This window comes from Boleophthalmus pectinirostris, unplaced genomic scaffold (genome assembly GCF_026225935.1).
Source record: "Boleophthalmus pectinirostris isolate CB_2022bp ecotype Guang Dong unplaced genomic scaffold, ASM2622593v1 HiC_scaffold_3, whole genome shotgun sequence".
Taxonomy (NCBI): domain Eukaryota; kingdom Metazoa; phylum Chordata; class Actinopteri; order Gobiiformes; family Gobiidae; genus Boleophthalmus; species Boleophthalmus pectinirostris.
Genome location: NW_026571299.1, coordinates 17832960 through 17858585, shown reverse-complemented (window position 1 = coordinate 17858585; position 25626 = coordinate 17832960). Strand labels below are relative to the sequence as shown.

At 37.5% G+C, this 25626-nt stretch overlaps 1 protein-coding gene across 1 annotated transcript; it reads right to left on the bottom strand.

The window, feature by feature from the left end:
• Positions 1 to 43: 43 nt before the first annotated feature.
• LOC110173748 (serine/threonine-protein kinase 35-like) lies at positions 44 to 5044 on the bottom strand. The gene is made up of 3 exons (XM_020939759.2): positions 4554 to 5044; positions 2749 to 3472; positions 44 to 1783 (listed from the first exon to the last, which is right to left on the bottom strand). The coding sequence occupies exons 1-2, from the start codon at positions 4885 to 4887 to the stop codon at positions 2757 to 2759; spliced, it is 1050 nt and encodes a 349-aa protein (XP_020795418.1). The 5' UTR covers positions 4888 to 5044; the 3' UTR covers positions 44 to 1783; positions 2749 to 2756.
• Between the last annotated feature and the right edge of the window lie 20582 nt (positions 5045 to 25626).

Here is a 25626-nt window from a genome sequence, read left to right as displayed (position 1 = left end):
TCACATGTGACATTTCCAATGGATAAAAAATACACAACACAGATTTACATCCAACCTTTATTTTTTGAAAATAAAAAACAGATGTAATTCACATTAGTGCCCTTCCATGTGATAATCAGGGAGTCTTTTAAGAACCTGAATTGCTTTGAGTTGCGTTGGGATGAACAGATTGTCTAAAAACCAGAACCTAATCACCTTGTATGCAAGATCTGCTGAACCATGAAAACAGAAAGTCGTAAACAGTATTTGCATGACAAACAATTAACCAAGTCTTGACATGTCCCAGAAGTCAGATTGTCATGAACACTGAAATACTGTACACAAATTATGAATGTTGGAATTAATAATGAGTAGTAACAAATACATAGAACCATACACAATAAAGGCGAAATAAAGTTCAAGTATATAATAATCAAAATGTGTGCAAAAACTGCATCACCTTAACCCAACCACAAATACTTGCCCAAGGTAAACAAAAAGCTGAAATGAGTGCACCAGGAAATGGCTCCAAAAAATGAGGTAGTAAGCCTAAATCATCAAGATTTAGTATAAGGCAGCACAGGTGGCAAACCTCAACTGCAGTGAAACTTTTAAAGGCTCCTACAGAGTTACAAGCATTGCATATTACAGTTGCACAGGGTTAAAACATTCTGCTCTGTCTTGATAATGATTTAAAATCAAAGTCATTGTGTAAACGTAGTGAGATTCAGTGCTCCAGCTGGAAGCGCCACATACTCTACACACAGATTACAAAAATGAAAAGAAATTATTTTAAATCAATTGACAAATTGGATACTAGTCTACAAGTCTAGTCATAGCAGGTAGCTCAGTCAGAAACATACTGAACCTTAAAGATGCACTGCACAACTTTTCTGGTGGAGGGTTTGCTACCTAAATGTCTGTATTGAGATGTTCTTGCTTTGTCTGGAATGTTCCATGGTATGACATTAAACAAATCCATCTAGCATTTATTCACTACGGGTGCCTGTGAATAGGTACGACTCTCCACAAATCTGAATTGTAATGTAGCGTAGTGCTGTAATCTGCTCGTCTCCCTCATGATAGGTAGATTTAATATATACTGTGGAACAATCTAGATAAAGCAATAACATTCCCATGGAGACAAGCAGGTAACGGACCCGCCACCAGAAAAGTTGCATAACACACCTTTAATAGGAGTCAAACACATCCTCCAGATTGAGAGCATACTGTATTTCATTTTAGGGTGCTACAATGGGCGAGCAAAATCCAGTATCAGTTAATAGCTGGGTCAACACAGCTTGGACCTGGTTCACTGCAAATTCAAAATACATAGCACTTAAAACAGATCCCACGGTACCACAAAGAACGTGTCAACCAGAGTGGGCCAATGGATGCAGAGGCAACTGTACACTCCCATTACTCTAAAGTAAACAGAAGTAGTAATTATCACAATTGCTCTATATTCAAACCAGCCAGTTATCCAGTTATTGTTAAAAGTTATAACCATTTGCAAAAAGGCATGCCTAGACAAGGTATGCTATTGTTCAACAGTAAAGGCCAGTCAAATATTGGTCTTATACTGTTATACCATAAAATACCTTACCTTACCATACCTTAGATGCAGCTTACAAAAATGGTCCACAACCCTTTTTAATAAACTTATTTCATTATTGTCAAGTTCTGGGTGAGATTATCTTACAGTCTTCTAAAGGCAGAGCAGCAATCTATGGACAAAAAGGCTCTGTTCATCTCTAGCTTTTCCCTTGAGACAGAAAGCAGCAGCTTGAAATGGCATCACGATCTGTAAAGACAACACACATGAACATTAATGGAGCTGATACTGCATCTTGACCCCCACTTTGCTCTTACGAAGTGCAATGTACAGTAAATGGAAACTATCATTACAAACATGGCTCACATTACAATTGTTCAAAAGGTTATTAGATGGGCTGATTCTATGGCAGAAGTCACATTACATTTGGCCCAATTATAATGCTGAATGCTAAGTCAGACACTGGACCAGTTTTTCACATTGTTCTGTCTGTTGTCCTTTCATTTTCACAGTTTTGCTCATAAGTTTGTCACTAGGCGGAATTCACATCTGACCCACAGGACTTTACTGAGGCAACAAGATGGCAGTTTGAGTGAGAAGTGAATCCTCGCAGGAGTTTCAGTGGCTTTGGCTTAGGAAGGAGGTCAGTCTCTGTAGGTCCAATGCAATCATTACTTTTATTAAAAGCAGTTTGTTCTTTTCATCATGACTGTTTAAGTACACGTTTTATGGTCATAATGTAACTGGTTTTACATGCTTAGCAGGAAAAACACAAACGAGTATGGCATGGGTTAAATTATAATGAACCGTACACTATTTTTACTATGTAGAGTATGCTTCAAAATGGTACACAATACACAATAAAAGTAGTTGTATATAAATAATAAATTTACATTTATATAGATCCTCATTGGGACACAAATATATTTTGACTGTCGATTTTCAACAAATTGCAGTTAAAGCATGATTACCTAAAAGCCTAAGGGCCCCCCATAGTTTGGACATGCCTGTTCTGAAGTAATTCAATACACTGAATTGCTTGAGAGTCTCAAATGTAATGCTACTTTGATGTTGTTTGCGTTTGCTTTTTAATGCATATAGTCAAATCACTGTCAAACCATTGTCACAACTTCACCCAGTCTTGTGTAGTCATAGTACTGACACTCTTTACATTGAAGGACGCATTAACAGTTTTTAATCAAAGTTAATTTTACCTTAAGAGTCAGGCAGAGCTGACTTGGTCCATTCTGGTCTGCAGTTGGAAGGCATCAGGTCTGTCTGCGGGGTTAACAGCCAGCATGTCTCGTAGCAGCTTCCTCATCTCTTCACCCATCTGAGACCTGCGCTTCTGAGGAATATTGAGGATCATCTTTGGGTTTTCCAGCAACGCTTCACCCACTGGTACTATGTTCCCTGCCTGTCTCACATAGGTCCCGAGCAACTCCCGCTTGGTCTCTGCGTCAATAAACGTGATTCTCTCCAGCATGGCCCAGATAATGATCCCCATTGCAAATATATCAGCCTTGGCAGTGTAATGGCCCTCCCACACCTCAGGGGCCATGTAAAAGTCCGAACCACACGCAGATGACAGCCAGTACTTGTTCACATTGACGTTTTTGTTGTTGTCTTCCTGGTCTTTACCTTCAGCTTTGTTTTGAAACCCCGCACACACCTTACTCAATCCAAAATCGGCCACTTTGAGCACAGGTGAGCCGGACTTGTGGGAGATAAGGATGTTATCTGGTTTGAGGTCTCGGTGGACGATATTGTTCTGGTGCAAAAAGGCTACAGCACTGGTCAGTTGTACCATGAAACGATTGTTGGTGTGAGGGTCAGGGCGGCGAGACAGTATGAAATGGTTAAGATCACCCCCTTCACAGAACTCCATGACAAACCAAAGGTAACAGGGTTCATCAGGGCAGCTGAGGACTCGCTCACCTGAAACACAGCAAAACACATCTTTATATTAATGTGAGGAGCACACATTAAGAAATAAGGCTGAAGGATTTGGGGAAAATATCTAATTGACAATATAACTGGCATCAATATGTTTTTCTGACAAGTATTATATTCACAGTTAATGCTTTAATCATAGGATTCTCTTTTCAAAGTTCATATTTGAAACATGTCCAGAAGTATTCACAAAAAGACAAACAGACTTTCAGAGTAACACTTCAAAACATGTTTAAACAAATCTAAAATACAGGGCTAGTCATTTATATGCAGAAAAACAGAAAATAATGCTGTTTATGGAGGAAACTACAGTACTTCAAAAAACGCAGCCTTTGTGGTTTGCCAATTGCATTCATTCAAATTATGATTTTGATTCGATTAATCTTGTAGTCCTATCAAGAAAGATGCACAGCCAAGTTTAATTTGTTGATGCCAAGGTAGGCCTACACAAAGATTCACTTGTATAGGCTAATTGTAATAAACATCCCCAGATGTTTACAGATTTTCGAAATTCAAAAACTGCGACACCCTGGGTTTGAGGTGGTTGGAAATAATAAAATTGTGAAAGGAATGTGTAATTAAGGAAAACTTCTGCATTCGGCCCATTCATGACGAACATGTGACTCAGTATAGTTTTACCCAACCAAATAACAAGTCATGATTCTTTTTACTGTTGGCAGGTATCAAATTGGTGAAAATGGGGACACCTGGGACATTTCTTGTATAAAACCAGGACAAATCTATGGTTTTGTATAAATCTGAGGGGACAAGGGACACGGGGCTCAAAACTGGGACTGTCCCGGGTAAATAGAGACGTCTGGTTACCCTAAATAAACATATTTCGAAATGAATAGCTTATTCGTAGGTTTCAGAATGATGAAAATCCAGCACCGTTTCCTTAGCAATTAATACATTCAAATCCATGCAATTACGCATGCACAACATCCCCCACCCCCCGTGACGATGACAGAGCTGCCATCATGGAAAAAAACAAAAAACAAAAAACACTTGAACTTTAGATTAGAGTTTAATCTAATGACAGAAGGAAACAGAGAGTCGTACGTACCTTTCAGGGATGTCTCTACCAGACGCAGGTACTGTTTGGACCGCTTGTTACCATGACTCATCTTCTGGGCCAGATCATTTCTTTGCAGTACGCACTCTTCCAAATGCACTACGTTCTCGTGTCGTTTCTCCAAACTTGTGAGCGCCCAAAACTCCTGCAACGCGAGCTCCACGTTCTCCGGCGCATCGCATCGCAGTTTTTTCACCGCCACCTTGGCACCGGACTTCCGCGACTGAGCCTCGTACACCACTCCGTACGTGCCCCTGCCCACCTCTCGCAGGAGACTGTAGCGGGGCGCAGTGACCCTGTGCTCCAGGCCGCGTACCCTCTCCATGGCATGGTCCGGAGAGGCGCACGCTGCGAAACCTCAACACGTCCAGCGCCCCCGACCCAGAGCAGCGTCAGGCCCGCGCCATCTCACCCTCCCTGACCCGGCAGACCATCACAGACCACACCGAAACTGTTCCGAAGCAGTTGTGAAGGCAGCACACCGGAAGCAGCGTGGAGAAAGTAGGAAATGTTGCCACTGGTACCGCCCACTTCTGATCAGGCGACTGGGATCCGAATCATATCAAAGAGCCGTTCAAAGGACTGGCTCTTTTTATATGTAATTTTAAGAAAGAAGCCAATGTGAGAACTCAAGAGAAATGACCAACTTATTATTATTATTATTATTATTATTATTATTATTGTTATTATTATTATTATTATTATTATTGGTCGACACAGAACCATTTATTCAACGCGAGAGCTTTGTGCACAAATAAATAAACATAATAATAATAATAATAATAATAATAATATAATAATAATAATAATAATAATAATAATAATAATAATTCAATTGTAAATGCATTTTATATGCTGGTCGACACAGAATCAATTCAACGCGAGAGCTTTGTGCACAAATAAATAAATAAATAAATAATAATAATAATAATAATAATAATAATAAGAAAGAAGAAGAAGAAGAAGAAGAAGAAGAAGAAGAAGAAGAATTTATTTTTAAAAAATCTGTGAGACTCGGATCCAATTCCAAATCCACTTCAGGAAACAAAGAGCCGAGTCGTTCACGAACGTCTCATCACTACAGGCTACAAATGAATAACTTTTTCATGAGTATGTGATAGTAATAGTCATTCTCTTTGCTGCTTCACTTTTAAATATAGCCCATGAATTTCAAATAGCCAGTGCCACTTGTCATGAATAGATAATTCAGTCATTGATCATTTTTTGGATATTGTGCTATTTGGGACCTCTCCTTCATGAAAAAGCATGAAAAGATAGGCCTACACTAGCCTTCATCATTGTGTAAATGTCTAAATCAAATGGGAAATTCTCTTCTCAAGTCACATATGTTGTCACCTACATTTAATAGAGACCTATGTATCTCTTTAAAATATTACACACTGAGATAACAACAGACAGCCTGAGACAGCAGGCGATAGAACCTTTATTTATCATATAATAAACCAACTAAATTCGTCTGCTTCCACTAGATGGTGCTATGTGACTGCCTGCAAAACAAGCCAGTTGCACAGGACTAACTGCAGCATTGGGCCAGCGATAACGCCCCCCTGCCTTCTGGCCCTTCACTTCCTCCTGCCCTCTCCACAGATCGATGGGCGCAGATTAATGCCCGTGTGGGAGAGACGGCTGGAGCTCTGTCTAATGCATCCTCAGCACAGGCAGCGAACACGAGCTTCACTGTCAGGGGACTATTGACAGTCTGGAGTGCAAGGCTACATTTAACCCTACTGCCATTTCCTGTCTGTGATGGAGTTAGAAGATGATCTGTGCAGAATAAACCTATGCAGTTTTCTACTTAGGTCTAGGGACAGTGGGCTCAGTGGAACGATTAAAGCTGCCCTATGTCACTTTTGTAATGGACAATAAGCTTGCACCTTATCTCCTTTGAAATTGTATTGATTTATTTGGTAGATTCCACAGTACCATAGATAAAGGTACACAAAACTGACTCTTGTGAGCTTTTAAGCCATATTAGGATGTTGTTTTCTCTCGCTAGATCTAGAAGTGGTGGTTTCCAAGTTAACAAGTATTGAATATATTTTGTTTAGTAGTGATTGGAAATTCCAAGGCTGAAACTGTCCTAATGATTCCGGTGAACGTGCATGGAGTTGAAAATCACAGTGGAGGGCTTCCTGTGTTTTCCATTTGTTTTTGATGAGGAAACAACATTACAACATAGATAAGAAAATAGCATAATATGGGCACTTTAATCGTGCATATGTTAAATTTCAAGTGTTTTTATTGCTCACGTACCTTGAAAACATGCACTTTTTGTGAGTGGGCTTGCATCTCCACAGATTTGGAATGTAACGTGGCCTGGTGGTGACATCACTGCTATGTTGTCATGGGAACAGACGAAACATACCAAGCTATAACATCTTCATGGATACAAACAGGTGGTGTATACCCTCCATCAATCAAAGTGCATTTTTAAAATGGCTTTATATTCATGTGTTTAAAAAATTCAGAGATATTCTTCCCTCACACAGCATCCCATCTCAAACAATGGATTTTGCCGCTAACATTGGGAAGCTTAGTCTTGTCCCAGGATGACAGGAGAACACAGAGGAATCAATAGTAATGTGTGTAATGTTCCCGTGGGATCATGTGTCTGTGGGCTCCGGTCTAATGGACTCTTTCAGCGCTCACCAACCACTCCAGTGTTGGAATCAAAACTCAATACAAAAACACAATGAACATTTAGAATTATCTGGACTAATTAATTTATACATACCCATTAGCAATCGAGAAAAAGGACAAAGCAAGAGACTGTGGTTGTGGTTCTTTGTGAATAATTAGTAAAAGATTCAATCCAAGCCCTATTGTTGTACCTTCTTTTGGAGTGTGCACCCAAGGAATAATAAAACAATAAAACAAATGTATTCTATTCTACCTGGACGACTGAGGGATTCTACACACATCTTGGATTCTGTTTATTTATTTTTAGTATGTGATAAAGCTCACAATAGATAGCTTTTTCCTGTTGGAGTACCATGAAATAAAACATTTTCCTTATATATACTGACTAACCTATATAGCACTAGTATTTGCAGTTTTTAGCATATCATCTGTTGGCTTTCAGTGTCCACCATAGGCTGATATTTGATATTTTACATTATTTGAACCCTGTCTTGCTGGTTTGTTGTTAAAGAGGATGCCAAAATATGATTTCCAAACATATTGTTCTTCCTTATTATACCAATTATATAGCAATGCATCTTATATGCAGTAATTGAGTTTATAATAAATACAAATAAATCATACATTTGTTTGGGGAAAAAACTGGCCCCACATAATGACTTAAAAGTATCACCAGAGCTTATCTGCCACTGACTGTTCTAGATTTATAGAGATATTAGCATCACCATGGGAAAAACCTTGCCTTATCTTTAATAATAAGAAGTAAATTGTGGTTTTAAAGTTAAAGCGACAATATCAAATGTTATAACTGACCAATTTACAGGTTCTCCACCTTCCTTATTTTAGGAGCTATAAAAAATACTAAGCTTTGTAATGAATATGAGAGGGGGGCTGAATATAGTATCACAGAGCAGCATTCATTAGTAAAGTAAAATTGATATTGGGACGTCAGCTCACTAACCATCACCCCTGTTATGACCTGCTCTCAGATGGAGCAGTGAGGTAATGGTGAAAAAGGCCCCCACTAATTGAGCTATTGACATTTTCTGAGATGAGTTCAACACCACAAGGCTCAGAGCACGGTGGTAAAATATGGGAGATTATAACAGCTTGTCTTGGAAGAGGAGAACAAGCAGATAAGATGGGCCATGGATGAATCAATAATTAAATCATGCGTCACAGGGTAAGGGACTGATGACAGAGAGTGGAAAGGGCTTTGATTGATTAAAAAAAAAAAAGAAAAATATTAAATAATAAATCTAACGGGTGAAATAGCTAAACATTTCACATTTTCATATGAGCGGAGATAATGTACTTTTAATCCCAGGGCAGTCAGCCTCATCTTGCATGTTAAATTCCTGAGATGTTCCTTTAAAAATATGGAATATGTTTTGTACTTTTCAGAAATTAGATGCTTTTTAATAAAAAAATAAAATAAAATTTCATGGATGCATGTATGTATACATTTGCTTGTTTCTATAGACCTAGAATTAAGTTTTTTCATCCTCCTTGGTTTTGTTTGGATGTTGAGGCCATAGTAATTGTGACACTAGGTCAATTTTGTCTATGAATATACCACTGAACTGTCAATTATTTATCGTAAAAGTATAAAAAAATTGATGAGATCTAGATTACATCCTTGCCCCTCTGAGTTGATCTCTTCTTTCTGCATTGGTGGTTTGCTTAGCTGGTTTGATCACACATGAGGAGAGCCTGCTGTATAGTGCTGACTTGGAGTTTTGTGGCTGTAATGAATCTAGTCCCTTAGATTGGAGGGGTTTGCCTGGACTGCTCTGTATTCACCAGGCAGGCCCTGTAAGACCTGGGTTTGGATAGCTTGATGAAATTGCCTTTCTAAACCCTGCCTACCTTCTGAAAACCATTTGACACAGTAATAGCTCACACATACTGCTCCATACGTGGACTTTGGGCTGTTATTACGCCAAATCAGAACAATACAGCAGCCAGTGGGAAATAACACAGCACTGACATTGGGGGAAATTGATTGTCTGGCCTTTGGGTTGTAAAGGTCACTCTCCAAATTAAATGAGAGTTTGAAAAATTGCTCCAGTACGGCAGTTTTATTTATTGGATTTCTCATTTGTTTTCACCTTTTATTATTTTTGTTCTTGAAAAAAGAATAATTGAAACATAGAATTTGGACTGGTTGGATTTGATGTTTTTTCAAAAATATATAGGCCTATGCAATTTCTTTTTCAACTTCCAAATTGGATATGTAATTTATTTCTGAAACCAAAACAAAAAATTACCATGTATGTGACAAAATTATAGCCCATACAGATAGCATTTTATTTTTATTTTTTATATAGTATTATTGTTTTTTTTATTATTATTATTATTATTATTATTATTTTACATTTGGCCAGATTTCCTCTTATGCCCGAACCCCTTGCGACTATAAGAAAAACGTATATACCACTGAACCGAATCTTGATCTGCTTATTGGGGCATGTTTATAAAGACCCAAAGCTAAATATATCTTCTGAATGAACAGTCAGTACCCCAGAACAATGACTCATTAAACACAGTCGCCTGCTTTATCCAGCTTTATTAAAGGCGGCAGGTTGATATTCCTCTCATAAGGAAGTCTCCAGTCGAACGTCCCCAGCTGCTCAGAGTGTGAAGAGCTCATTTCCTGAAACGTAACAAAGGCACAATCGCACACTTCTGAGCTGACACTGGGGAGGCCTCTCTCATGAGATATTATGATAGTACTGAGATAGTAGAAGGAAATATTACAGCTTTCTACATAACACATCGAAAAATTGTAGCATGAGTGACCAAGGAAAAGAAGATATATCATGATATCGTATCGTCAGAGTTCTCACAATAATATCATGGACCATTACAATATACCAAATTACAAGTCTCTTTGCTTAAGTTAAGAGTTATTGTGCAGCAATAGCTAAAAATAGTCAGTGGGAACTACATAAGCCATGATCCTTTGCTCCATTTCAGTGTAGACTACAAGAAGAAATAACAGTTCTAAGCACTGAAGTCTGCGTCTGAGGTATTTGGGAAAAAGTAGCATATTAACAGTTTTGTTAACCTCCACAAAATATCGCAATAAATATTGTACTGTGAGATGTATATCATGAAAATATAGTACAGAGCGATTTGGATATTTTTACATCCCTAATCATGAGCCTCCCCACCATATCATGAGCTTTCCCACGATATTGCAATAAATATCGTACTGTGAGTTGCATACTGTGACGATATCGTATCGTGAGACTTGGATATTGTTTCACCTTTAGTGCATTGGGCAACTTTTTTGCTGGAGGGTCTGTCAAATGTTTTTTTCTATGGAGATGTTATTGCTTTGTCTGGAATGTTTCACAGTATGGTATTAAAGCTTTCTATCTTCATGGAGACCAAACCAGGCCAAGTTACAGGTCAGGTCTGTGGAGAGGCGACCCCACTCATACGTAGTCAGAATTCTTGTTTTTATAGGTATCTTTGAGCTATAAAATCACCACTAACTGAATAAATGTAAGGAACAGTTTTCTGTCAGCCAACATTCCAGATGACATATACATAGGAACAAGCAGATGACGAACCCCCAACCAAAAAGTTACACAGAGCACCTTTAAAATAAATTAAAATATATTGTCAACAAAACCTTTGATCAGGCACTGCTCCTGTATTATCACGTCACTGCCAAAACTTTGTCCTGCGTCAAATCTTCCACCCTTTGACTGATAATTATGTTAACTTCTTGAAATGATTGATACTCATTGTAACTCTAAAGTATACTGAAAATTCTTCCATAGACTTCAGTGTAAAAGGCTCCTTTTTTCAGCTGTGATAGAGTTTGCTTGTTGAGGAAATTAGTTCTCTGCATTTGACCCATCCTTATGTCATTGTTTTACTGTAATCACTATAGTGTTCTCAGTATAGTGTGGAGGTAAAATAAATGGCAAAAGTCAGTTAGAATTAGAACCAGCTACTCTTTCCTGAAAAGCTGATTTATCTTTCTTGTTCAAGTGAAAGCAGAAGAAATTGCATCTGTTTGTTGTTTATTTAGTGAGCGCTGACCCAGCCCATAAACTCCTTGGACCCAGAGGCACAGTGATAAATCCTTTCAACTTCACTCCTGTCCAACTTAACAAGGCCAGAACCCAAACAAACTTAAGATGGCGAGCTAAGATTTTACACAGTCTTTAGCTTGAACGTGTTTAGCTGTGACCGCCCTGACAGTGCTTTATAGCTGTAGAGCTGATGTCTTTACCAGATGACATAGTTTCAGTGCATCTCCAGCCAAGGCACATTTGCTTATCTGGGCCACAACTGCCAGGAAATCAAGAGAAATAAATCAAGTTACGCATGTACAGCCAAGAGCATTAAAGAGGGATTTCCACTAAACACTGGGAACAACCGAGTCAGCTGTTTAAAGGGAGTTTAGTCACTACACATTCTCCACGAAACTTCATTATAATAATACAAATCTTGCACTTGCATAAGTTGAACATTTAGAAGTAATAGTGCTCTGATCCACAACTGCACAAAGCACTTCTCTCCTTGGAAAAACAGCTAACTAAATAGTCCATATTTCCTCTTAAATTATCCCAAAGTACACTTGCCGGCGCCTTCATGTTTGTTTTGTTTTGTTAGGCGCTGGCTTCCGCTGAAACCACAATGCCACTGGTGGTCTATCGCAAACGAGTACTTCAGCCAGAGCCTAACAAGATGGATTCTCCTGAGTTTGTGAACTACTAGTATATTGCAAAACATGGAATCTTGTGAATTTTAAACCATGTTATAATGTTCTTATGAAAAAGTTGTGTTTTGTTTCATTCACACAGGTTTGAGAAACTCTTTATTGTTAGTCTCCCGAACTTGAGGTGTCATGAAGTGATAATTTTTAAGTTAACAGATACCTTTTATATTTTTTTCAGTAAAGATTGGAAATTATAGGGTTGAAATCATGAAAATTATTCTAGTGAAGGTGTATGCAGTTTAAAAACAAAGTGGAGCACTTCCTGTATTACAGCGTGACATTACAAGGAAGAACAGAGTGTTTTTCTCAGCCAAAATATGCAGGGTTTGTGTGTTAAACATGTGTGAATGAAACAAAACGTAACTCCAAGTATGTTTTTAATGAGGGAACAACATTATAACAGATGAGAAACTATCTTAATATGGGCCTTTTAATGCAGAACTAAACAATTTTGCTGCTGTCTCTGGGAAACTGTTTCACAAAATCACTATGAAATGAAATATCAGCACCTCCATGAAACCAAAATATCATTTCAAATTCCCCCAAAATAAATACAGTGCCATGAGGTCTGAAGAAAATGGCGAGCAGAAGGGCATCTGTGACAAGTGTCATTGACAAGCTGCCAGGCTGGGGCCATGTATTCTCCATCATGTACCTCCTCATTACAGAGACACTGGAGTGATAGGGGGTGGCAGGTTGACAGTGTGCCCCGAGGCTCGCTCCAACCATAAACGACCATCATGCACTGCAGATGATATGGCTCACCTGGCTTTCCATCTCAGATTTTATTTTTTATAGCTAAGTCTATTTAAAGGTGCATTGTGTAACTTTTCTGGTTGGGGGGTCCGCCATCTGCTATGTCATTGCTCTATCTGGAATGTCCCACAGTATGGCATTTACCAGCTCTACCTTACATTTATTAATTTACAGGTGGTTTTATAGCTCAAAAATACCTAAAAAAAACAAGCATTCTCACTATGAGCGGGATTGCGTTTTTACAAATCTGATCTATGACTTGGTCTGTTTTGATCTAAATGGATATAGAAAGGTTTAATTCCATACTGTGAAACATTCCAGACAATAACATCTCCATGGAGAAAAGCGTTTGATGCACACGACCAGAAAAGTTACACGATGCACCTTTAAACATACTACATATTTTGCACACTACATAACTGATTTTGCACAGATTAAATTTAGCACACAAATGTCACGTGTGCTGTTTTTTAAAAATTAAATAAATGATAAGAAAGACACTGGACACAACTGTAACATAATCATAATTTAGAAAAAACAAAACTAAACAAAACTAAACTTGATGTAGTATTTTGAGTAACTGCTCAGCTTCAACTATAAGTTAACAGCATGCCATGATTTTCACACCTAACAAACTTAAATAATGTTGTTCCTTCATCATAAACAAACCTGGAGTTGTGTTTTGTTTCATTCACTCATGTTTAACACACAAACCCTGCATATTTAGCCTGAGTTCCTCTCTCACACAGAAAATACTCTACATACTTAAACTACATACACCATCACTAAAATAATTTGGATTCAGCCCTGGACTTGCCAATTTCTACTGAACTAAAGGTAAAGTGTAGCTGTTAACTTGAAAACTACAACTTCATGACATCACAAGGTGGAACAGAGCATTTTGAGCTTTGGGGATGTAGGTAGTCTAGTAATAAAGGATTTCTCAACATGTGTGAATGAAACAAAACACAACTCCACATATGTTTTTGATATAAGCCATTATAACATGTCTTAAAGCTCACAAGAATCTAGTGTAATATACTGTAAAACCTTTAATCTTTAATTGATTGATTGTATTTAATTGAGCTCCGTTAGCTATCAGCTATTCTTTCTAGAGACCTGTGTATGCAATGTTTTGGGTTGACTTGATGTGAGCAAACAAACCTACTTGAAACCAATAGCCCCAACAGTCCACTATGTTAAGCAGTATGGTACTGGATAAACCTTATACTTGTGAACACTATGGTTGCTGATTCAAGTCCTGACAATGGCACTGTTTTTAATTGCTATATGATCCATCCATACTGTATGTAGTTTAAAAACACCGTGGAGCACTTCCTGTATCCACATGACATCACAAGGTAGAACAGAGTGTTTTCTGTTTGAGAGAAGAACACATGCTAAATATGCAGGGTTTGTGTGTTAAACATGTGAATGAAACAAAACACAACTCCAGGTATGTTTTTGATGAGAAAACAACATTATAACAGATCAGAAAATTGTTTTAATTGCTTTATGGTCCAACTGTACTATCCTTTTCATACACACTAGGGGGCGCTGTGTGTGGATTCCTATGTGAATTTGTAAATTATTGTGGCGTAGAGGAGTGTTGATATGCAGATAGCTGTGAGGGGAAAGACAAGTTTCATTTCACTCGAGTGATTGTCAGAGGAGAAGAGGAGCTGCATGGATGGGGGAGGGTTTAATGAAATATCTCTCTCTATCTTCTGCGTCTTCAGTTGTTCTGATTCAATCTCTCAAGCAACTCATTCCAGTATCAGTGTTAGTTAAACCCTGGGTGTTATTCGGTGTTTTAGGGAGCTGGGTAATTGTTGAGAAAGCAGAACAATCATCACTGCTAAATGGATAGAACCAAATACAGGGTGATGAAAATATTTGTTTTTATACTTTATTCTTACGTGCCACAACTCAAAATAGGTTAAAAAAACATTGCTTTGGCTTACAGTGGATTTACTGCATTCACTAGGCATGCATTCACAGTTAGCAACTATCTCTCAGAGCAGGGGTTGACTAGAAATGTTCCTTGTTACTAGCTGCCTCTTCTATTGTTCACACAGGAGAAAGGTGTAGGTTTAAATAAATTGTGGTGCTATTAAAATAATGCACACAAATTGGGAGCTCCAAAGAACTTCAGTGTGGATCTGCTGTTTCTTTTCTTAAATAAAAGAAAAATATTCATATACAACTTATTGCATTGTGTATAAAAGTTAACAGTTAAAAGCCTCTCTTGTGACCTCTTTGGTGGATTTTAATAACAGACAATAGCATCTCCCTGAAGGATTGCCTCTGCTTTTGCACATTTGCCAGTTTCCTTCATCTACAAAGGTCAGATCTGCTGCATATTATTATGATGATTACTAATTCCAAAAGCATGCAGAATGACAGTTCTAGGGGGGTGTTAGAGCTATAAAGAGTTTGCACTGTAAATAAAAAACATGGTTGTTCAAAATCTCTCATGTTTCAGATTGATAAATAAGCTTCATAAAAGGAGAGCACAGGATATAATGGTGTAATGGTGTAATGGTAAATGTAATGGGCTGAGAGAGCGCTCAGCACACATGGCTGCACTGGGGACACCAGCCTTCACAGTCAATCTCAGGCAAAGGGAAGAGCAAGTATTTATATTATGTCTCTAAAAGGCAGCCTGATTAGAAAATGTAGAATCTGAAGTACAGAGAAAGAGACTTGCACAGGTCTCTTGAAGACAAATCAAATGATCCAAAATGTATGAACTGTCATGCTTTTCATAGTGATTCTACTCTGCGTTTTATCCCACCTCATATCTCCGACCTGTAGGCAGCTGCTGCCCTATTTCCAGCTGAAGTGAGTCAAGAGTTGCACATTCTCGCCTTTAGCTGAATACAATTTAATATGACCTGTGTGTGAACTTAAAGGGACAGTGAAGCAGTTATTTTTGGCTAGCATTTTCTTTTTTTTGTAACTTTTAGGCTTTATTAACTTGCCTGCACACAACTTAAAGCCCTACTATGTAACTTCATGTTGCTTTTTCCTTTTCCTTGGATGTTTTTGTTGCACAGAAAAACAAAGAAAAAACATACATCCTTAATGTGAGCAGACTGGCATCTTCACAAACCTGACTCTTACTTGACCTGGAGGAGGGCTCCCACCTGCTTGTCTTCATGGAAATGTTGTTTCTCTGGCTATAATATTCTAGCTTGATTCATCAGCCAGTTTCACTTTGTGGAAACCGTCTGACCTCGCAGCATTAGGATCCATTTGCTCGACGGTAGGCGGGTACTTTTTTATTTAACCAATCGCTGCTATTTGGTCGTGATGTATGTAATGCGCCACTGCGAAGAAGGGCAATAATATCTTTCCCCTTGATAAAATTCAGCAAACATTCTCTTTGTTCCAGCTTTAAATCCTCAGTCTAGGGAATCATTGACAACACAGAATGTATGGCTGTTCACTGATTGGCTGGTTCCCAGACTCGCACTTTGGGGTTCATGCAAACCGTCTAGTGTATTCCGATTCCTAACCTAGTCACCGGAAGAAATGAAATTGAGAGGAGGCACTAGGTGGAGCCAGCCTGGCTAATAATATTTCACAGTATGACATAAAATATATATATCTCCATGGAGAATGGTTTTAGCTTTCTATTATATGGAATCGTGCAGTTGATGTTCCGTCTCCAGAAAGTTAAACAGTGCTTGTTTAATTTGAAAAATATGCCAATTATAATAATAAATCCATGGATAATAAACTGTGGCTTGTTTTCAGTAGAACACCTACTGTAATTGATACAACACAACAGCAATATACTAACATTTAAACTTTGCAGATTTTTAGACTCTAAGCAGTTCCTCCCCAATGCTAATAAACTCTTACCATTTAAACCAATTTTTTTTTCATCACCTTGTGCTTTGATCCTTCCTCAGAGCCTCACATTGTGTGGACCATACATCTGTAGTTTTGAGTTCACTGTGTCATCTCCTTCTCACTCCTCAGATCCTTCACTGACACAGCCCTGACACAGAAAACAGTGCATATAAAAAGACCAATCTAATGGGTCAGTGTGTCTGTCTGCTCAGAGTGTGTGTGATGCACTCAGCAGCAGCTCTGGTCTTCCTGCATATTCATATGCCCGGGGAAAAGCATTTTGTTGCTCTGAGAAGGTAGTAAAAGTCAGTTGTTGAATGTTTAATAGGAACTGCAGCTACAGTGAAACTTTGAGATGAAAAGGAAGAAACGACAAGATGCATTATACAATTTATATGCTACTTATACAAATACTACATCAGCATTTTGCAGTTGTTTTGATTTGGTTTAGTTTAGCTTTAAATAAATAGGACTGGATAGTGAGAGGGAGTGGTGTTGGGGGTTTATGAGGGAAATGAGTACCTAGTAGAGCAAACTTTACATAGGAAAGCTTAGACCTGTGCAAGAGGCAAACTTGCAGAACTTGCAGATCTTGCAGAGTTCTAGCCACACCATTTGTGTTAATAATGAAAGAACATTAAAATATTCTGGACAGCTTGAGAAATATTCCAAAAAAAGAAAAAAACCCAAAACTTTAAAGTGTTTTTTTTTTTGTGAGTGTTTTTTTTATTGTGGTGTTTTAATAGCTTTGTCTACTATTCCTAGTTGGGGTTTTTTTTGGTCAATTTTAGTACAAACTAGGTGCATTTGCAGCACTCAAAAATGTGTTAAAAACAGAGAGTATGCTGCCTCCAATGACCACTAAATTGTGAGCATAAATGTGCTGTGTACATAATATTCTACACATCGCTGCCAGTGTGCAAATGAACTTGGAGCAAAATGTGATTTTCCCGAGGCTACAGAAGGATGAGTGACGTGACCCACACTCTGCATACAGTGAAATATAGACCTAAAACTTATGAGTGTGGAGACTGACCTTTTACTGAGAACCATAGAAAGCGACTTTGTAAACGGCTGATGATTTGTGCATAAGAACATCTGTCTGCACACTCATGTTTCTGAGTGACTATAAGAGATGAAGAGAGTTTCTCACAGCGCATACCCATTGCCCACACACTCATACTACAGCACCGATCAATAATATGTGCAGAAAGACTTGTTCAAAGAAAGACAGGTCTGATCTAAGTCTTAAATCTGGCTCTTAACCTGCTCCGGACCAGGTTAGCTCTGTCGCTCTGTTACTTTAGTGATCTAACTGTGCATAAAAGTGAGACACCTTTGTGATACAAGAAATCCAGGGTTTGAACTTGACTCACCCAGCTTAGCCAAACTTAGCAGAGTTTGAAGTGTGTGTGATGGAAATTTATATTGTGGAAAGATTTCTCACAATCTGTCTTTGTGTAAATGAATGTGATTTCTACCTGAGACCCAAACCAGGCTCAGGAGATACAACTGTCTACCCCCACCCTCAGGAAGCCCTTTGTTGTCTCAGCTGTCTTCAAATGTATGTTATTGTTATAGTTGATTAGCACAAGCCTGTGAAACTAAAGTCACTCTGCCTTGACATGTATGTAACTTATATATTCTGTATAAATACTCTGGAGAGACTCTGGGGAGATGTTCTAGGAGGAGATGGAAGAAGGAATGTTCTAGGGGGAGGCTGTTGGTCTCTGTCCAGGGCAGGCCTAGGTCCTGTCCATATCTGCTATAACAAGAATAAACCTTGGTTTGTATCCAAAAACTCATCGGGCTTCGCAAATGGATTCATTATTTATCATCAAGGGATACATAATTGTTTCCACAACTTGTTAGACCAATGACACTGTTCCTCATATGTGCCCCCCACTGCCTAGTTTAGCAGCTCTGTTTCAAATGTGGTTATGGGCAAAGTTAGGTTCAGTCCCAGTTTCTGATGATGTTAAAATTTTTCAATTTTTTTTGTGTTTTTACAGATAGTATTGAACATCATTCCATGGAACCATTCCTGTGGTAAGAGGAAGTATAGCTGGGATAACTGCCAGTTAATTACAAGACTAACAGATGTTGAAAAACCTTTTAATCTCACATTATCTCTCTATGACTGTGAATCCCAAGTTGTGGGTGATGACCAAAGGAGTCATTCTAAGGTCAAATAAACTGCAGTAACTCAAGTAATAAGTCCTTTTAACTGAAATTTACATCATTGTCACTCAAATATTTAGTAAAGACGTTTTTTTCTTGAGTTACAAAACATGTAACTCAAGAAAACAAATCAAATTAGTGCTATAGAGCTGATAACACATTGTAGACCTATATATACTTTACACTTCAACACTACATAAATAATTATAAATAAAATACACAGTTAAATTTAACAGCTTCAATTTTTAATTATTCTACTGGTCAAATTATTTTATAGTATTAACCAAATACAAGTTGAAATATGAAATATATAGAAAACATACAAATAAAGTGCATTAGTGATGAAAATGAGAAATAGTTTATTTTATATTTTGATTGAATAATTCCACAGTAAAAAAAAAAAAAAAGTCTGTGTTTTAGAGTCTGCATAGTTCAGATAATTATATTTAAAATGATAAAAATACGATTATGATTATTTTTATATTCAGCTAGTCATGATTATTCGATTAATTTTTACAAACCTTTCCAAAATACATAAAACTGCTAGGACGCAACAGGACAAGAAAGTAAGCCAAAGTAAGTCAAAGTTGTTGCAAAAAAGCAAATGTCTCTGTCTTGTTGTGTGATTGTGATTTGTCTGTTGTCTTTAATGTGTGTGTTTTTAGCATGTACTAATTTGACTAATACTACATTAATATTCACTAATATTAATGTAATTAATGTAATGTATTAATGTCTTTGTCATGTGTGATGGACTGAATGTGATTGTTCCTCTTAAAAGTCATGGTAATTGAGGTGGTTCCTCCAAACATCAGAGGTGACGTTAGACTTCGTCAATTGTCTGTAAAAGAAACCTTCTGGATTGTAACCTTAAAGGCCACGTGACATCCAGGTCTTAATGATGATTTAGATTATTCAGTGTTCCTCTGAAACTAAAGTTTCTAGGCAATTCTTTGATATATATGATGTTTTTGACCTGTGGTATCTATTTGTATATCTATTATTGCATATGTGATGGACACAACAACTTATCTCCAACATGTCCTTTTTATCTTGTTGCTGTGCCGTGGGTCTGCTCATCACCTATATATTCACCATGGTTATCCAGCATTTATTTAATTTTTTTGTCTCTTTTTCCTATAGTCGGTGATGTGGTCACGTGATTGGCACCTGTGTGTCCTGTTCTTCCATTATGCCCTGACAAAGATCATCTTGCTGGTCGAAACGCTTTAGTGTCTCTCCATGTTAATAAAGGACTTTTAATATATTCAGTCGGAGTGCCTCAGGTTTGTACCTTGCCCACTTTTACATTTTTCAGTAAGGGCAACATTCTGTTAAGGTTATTGTGCCTATGTCCTGTTATTTATCTTGCCATCAACCTGCTATGCTGTACATGTTGATCAATGTGCACTGTCCCATATTGAATAAATAAACATAAACATAAAAAAATGAACTAAAGCTATAAAAATGGCCATTTTACTATAACATGTAAACTGAACTTCTTCTGACCCCAAAGCCTTCCCTTTATTGATACAGTTTAAATGGATTCCATGGGTAAAGCGATAACATCTCCATGGACACAAGAACGTGACAAATCCTCTACCAGAAAAGTTACACAGAGCACCTTTAAAGCTATAGAAACGGTCATTTTACGATAACATGGAAAACTGAACTTTGTCTGACCTCAAATATGCCTTTATTTATACATTTCAAAACAAGCCATTGCACTGAATCCTCATCTCCTTCAGACCATGAAAAAAACAAATAATTTTAGCCCCGTGTCTGTAGCGCGGGCCTTTACTCTGTGTCATTTTGGTGGTTCACTTCACATAGATGCATCCACTGTATACTGGGCTAGTCGTGAATCAAGAACTAGCCTCCCTTGTAATTGCAGTGACCACAACAGCTGCAGCAGCGGTGTGTTGGGCGAGGCAGGACCGTGCCGTGCCAAAGTGCACCATGGGGGTTGTAGTTTTAATTTGGGATATGTGTGTGTGAGCAAGTTAATGACAGAGCAGAAGGGACATTGAGGTATACAGGGGCCTATTCATTACCCCACGCCTTGTACACACTCGTAAAAACATGCTGCTGTATATTTGGCAAACTGTATGTGGGAAAGTTAGCAGGCTAAATTACTGTATTGTTTATGGACCATTAAGTTGATTTGTTTAGGGTTTTATATGGATTTTATGAATGTGTTTTTCTCTCTGTGTGGCTATTGATCCCCAGGCTGGTCATCCGTGGTGAAACGTAAGTAAAACTAGTGAAGAACTGTACTTAAGTATACATTTTAGGTGCCTATACTTTACTTAAATACACTTTGAAGTTTTAATAGGACTAAAAAGTAAAAGAAAGACTTGAAAAGTTCATTTTTAACACATTTGAGCAAGTTTGAGCAGCCAAAAATATATAAATAAAAACTGCTCAAAAGTACAGATTAAGTTGTTTCTACTGAAGATTTATCAGATCTCAAAATTTGCACAAAATACTCTTTTACTTGCTCTTTAAGGGCATTTTAAATAAATACTTTAATATTTTTACTCAGGTCATACTTTTACTTTTACTTGAGTGTTTCTTTGTTCCAATATCTGTACTTTTACTTAAGTATCAACATTGAGTACTTCATCCACCACTGTTGGTTATACTGTTTTGGCTCTAAATAAAAAGGCAGTGAGAGTATAAGAAACCACTATTTTTCAAGATTTTTTTTAAAAGTAATAAAAACACCTGGAATCGAACTGACATGGAGACAAGCAAGTGATGAACCTGCTACCAGAAAAGTTACTTAGAGCATCTTTAAAGCTGTACAAATCATTTTACTATAACATGGACTACTAATACGGAGTAAAATGTTTGATTACTTATTCTGATGCAATACTGGAATTGGGTTAGCAAATGCATTTGCCCTACATAAGCAACAAGAGAGTTATGGAGATGAATGAGCAGTTACACTTTTATGGTTTGCCCATATATAATGTTACTGCAAAGAGACATGTTATAATTATTTTTAATGGTCCATTTTATACTATTTGTTAAATCCAGAATTATGATGAAATTATGGTAATGAAAGTTAATTTGTTTATGCAAATCAACATTCATTAGTTTCTTTTATTCTCAGGGGATAGAATAGAAACATATCCCATTTAATCATTGGCCTCTGATGAGATAATCTTTTATACAGGGCTGATTCAGAGACATGACTGTTTATCGGCATATCAATTATTTAATTTAATTTATTAACTTAATTAAATTTTTGTTTACATCAAAACAATGCATAAAAATCCTGTCCTTAGTTAGAATTGAGTTGAGCCAGGCTGGAACGACAGACTCATCTTACTAATGCTATCTAAAGTATGCTATATGACTGCAGTAGTCTTAGTAGTTTGTATTTATTTATTTATGTATTTATTTATTTTGGCCAAATAAACATTTTACATTCTTTTGGAATGGAACATAATAACCATACTGACATCAGTGCAGTCGTACCAACAAAAACAACCAAAAATGACCAAAAAGGAGACAAACGTATTTAATTCCATCCCCAAAATTAAGAACTCAAATTAAAAGAAATGCCCTTCATGTGTTTGCTTTACTTTATTGTTACTCTACTGTTTTAAAATTCAAGAATGTTTAGTCTGTTCTGACAAAGTTTGTACATTCCAACTGGCAACAAAAGATAGAGGGGATAGAAATGCTGATTTAAGATTTTCTTTTGTATCTTAATGCACAGAGGAAATATTTTGCTTTTAATTGAGTCTTTTGAAAAGAAAATTACACTTCTCCAAGGCAGCTGTCCTCCACACATGACATGACATTTTCAGATCAGATGTTTTGACTTGAGACCATTGTGTTATCAAGAACAGCTCAGATGAAGAATGTCAAGATTTGAAAACACGGACAGGATATGGGGAAGTAAAGAAAAGCCTGAAAAAAGAAAATATAAAATACATCTGGACAGACTGGGAAAGAGGAGCTGTGTGAAGGGCAGAGAGGTGAGGTTGTAGTGAGGATCTCAGCTCCTCAAAACCAGGTCATGTTCATTATTTAGGTGGGTAAAAACAGAAACTTCCTCTAAATGATTTATACACTATACTGTTTGGATAGTGAAGGCCAGATGGGTATGGCCAGTAGAAATCAGATAACTGCAGTAATCAGATAACCCAATAATTGGATTTTTTGTATGAGTGCAATACACAAGACCTCTCATCATCAAAAAAACACAAATTAATTTTAGTGTGACTGTCGCTTTTTGATATATAGGTTACCATAAAGCAATTGTTTCACCATGTCAAATTGCAGTTTCCATTTATGAAAAAACAAATTAAATAAAAGAGCGTAATAATTAAAATGAAATATATAAACTAAGGATGCAACGATCCAGCTTTCTCTGTTCTGATACCGATGACGATATTTTGGCCATCCAAAAATATACCCAATATCACCCGATCCCAGAGCAGAGACAATAAATATAATGTATTTCTTTTAAACAGCATAAGATAAAAAAAAAAAAAAGAAAAAAAAAAAAAGAAAAAAATGTATTTTGTAACAGTTAATTATCATTTGCATACAAGTTTAATATTACAAGATGTTTTGGTCGATATCCCATGTTTATCTAATATAAACACATTACATCATAAACTCAGATTCAGATCTAAAATGTGATGTGGTCATATTCATGAGCTCATATTAAATCAACAGTGAGTCATCCCTGGTCCGTCTGTGGACTATCATCATTATGAAGCCTGGAGCGTTCAGCCTGGAGGGTCCACACTGTGCTCAGAGTTTCACCTGTGACGGGCTCCTCAGACATTTATCTAACCATCTGACTCATTATGAACATGCCTCGACACCAGCACAGTGAGCGACAGAGGAGCTGTTAATCCCAAGGTTGTTTATGTAACAACATGGTTTGAAGAGGATTATGTAATGGAAATTGTAATGGAAATTGCATTGATGCTCAGAGCTGCTTAAATAATTTACTTTGAATGCACACATGTCTAAACCAAAAACTTGACAAAGGCCATGGGAGTAGCTGACCATTAGGTAATGGTTAAAAACTGACTTTCTACTATGTTGTAACAATGTTTAAGAGTTTTGGTTAAGAGATTATAGATGTCATCCATGCATGTTTGAATAATTGAATGATCTCTCCCGGGCGTACCCGAACCCTCCTTAGCTGTAAGATTTGTTCAGTGCTCAGACCACAAGTGTACGTCACCCATGCTCCCACACGGAAATTCTCCATAAATATACAAAAAGCATCATACAAAAAAATACATTACAACTTTACAAACCAGATTGTAATGCAACAGTTAATACCCCATAAAAGTGTAGTACCTCTTCTTTAAAGTCCCCAGACCATCATACTTTAATTTGCTCAAAATAGTTGGAGGTTTCTATTGATTATAAGCAGGTTCACCTTTTTGACTCAACAGAAGAGGTATAGTCAGACCCATTTCTTTTAGTAAGTTGATTTAGTCAATGCTGGATTTATTTAAATCTAATACAAATTTGATATTCTTCTGTTTTGCTGCACTGTATAGTGAGTGAGGGCTAATAGGAACAGGTCTGTTTACAACACCCCTCAAAAGTTTATTTTGACCATTTCCTTTTAGGCTGTCCCCCTGGAGCATGTTTTGACAACAATATTCAGAGGAAACAGTGGCTTCCTGTCACAATGAGGAAAAATCCACAGCAGTGACAGATCTGACAAAAATATGAACAGATTGAAGTTTGGAGACCTGGAGCAAACAAAAGTCTTGTGATAGAAGCTGCTGTTATGGTTTGATTGTTAATGTGATTTAGTTGCATTTCACAACATTTCTGGAGGAGGGTCCGTCACTTTCTTGTCTCCATGGAGATGTTATTGCTTTACCAGGAATGTTCCATAGTATGACATTGAACACACCTATTTATTAATTACGGGTGTTTCTATTGCTCAAAAATACAATTATCTCTGTGAATATGGTTGCCTCTTTGCAGATCTGACCTGTAATGTAGCCTAGAGTTGTTGCTCCTAGATAAATTTAATCTCTACAGTAGAACATTCTAGACAAAGCAATAACATCTCCATGAGACAAGCAGGTGACGGACCCTCCTCCAGGAAAGTTACACAGTGCACCTTTAATGTATGGTGTATGTGTTATGATTTTGTACTGCAGAGACTAATAGAGATTTCAAAATAAACAAATAGACAAAACCATGCAACAAAACCCAGTTTCTTATGTAAAGTACTCTGCAGTGATGATTTATGTTAAGTAACAGTCTGCTCCATTAAATAACACTATGTGGGTGTAAATCCAAAATACAGATTTGTGTTTAATCTGGATTAATGATAATGACAAGCCCCTCTCGGTCATGGTGTATTATTTAGTGAGAGCAGGGAGCAGGCGGACCCCCGGGGCTGAGCCAGAAAGTGTGAGTGGGATTCGGTTATTAGTGGACAGACTGGAGGAATGGACCAGCTCCCTGCAGAGATAAAACCCTCTGAATACAAGGTCTATTACTGTGTGTCTGAATCGTACAGAACAGATGAAAGGGATGGTTTAGGGATTGGAAATGCACGCTTCTGTTAGTAAAATGGTGGTAATGTTCCGAAGGTGACCAGTTATTACTAGGGTAGAGGTCTGTTGCAGCACCTACATCCTCTAAATTTTATAATATCCAGCCATTAACATACTGAAATTGATTTTTAGTTCAGTTTAGTTAGTGCCCCAGTAATTCTTTAAAGGGACAGTTCAGAATTTTGGACATAGGGCCTCATTTCCTAGTTAATGTTGGAGTGTTGGAGATGTCTGGAGACACTTTTTAAAATATTCTTTCCAGTCCTTGCATTTGCAGAGGTCGCTGGTGCTAGGCTAGCGC

Excerpts from the sequence above, each read along its gene's own strand:
- LOC110173748 (XM_020939759.2), bottom strand. The coding sequence starts at position 4,887 with ATGGAGAGGGTACGCGGCCTGGAGCACAGGGTCACTGCGCCCCGCTAC. Across the intron at positions 3,473-4,553 it reads GGTAGAGACATCCCTGAAAG|GTGAGCGAGTCCTCAGCTGC; the intron begins GTACGTACGACT and ends GCTGTGTTTCAG.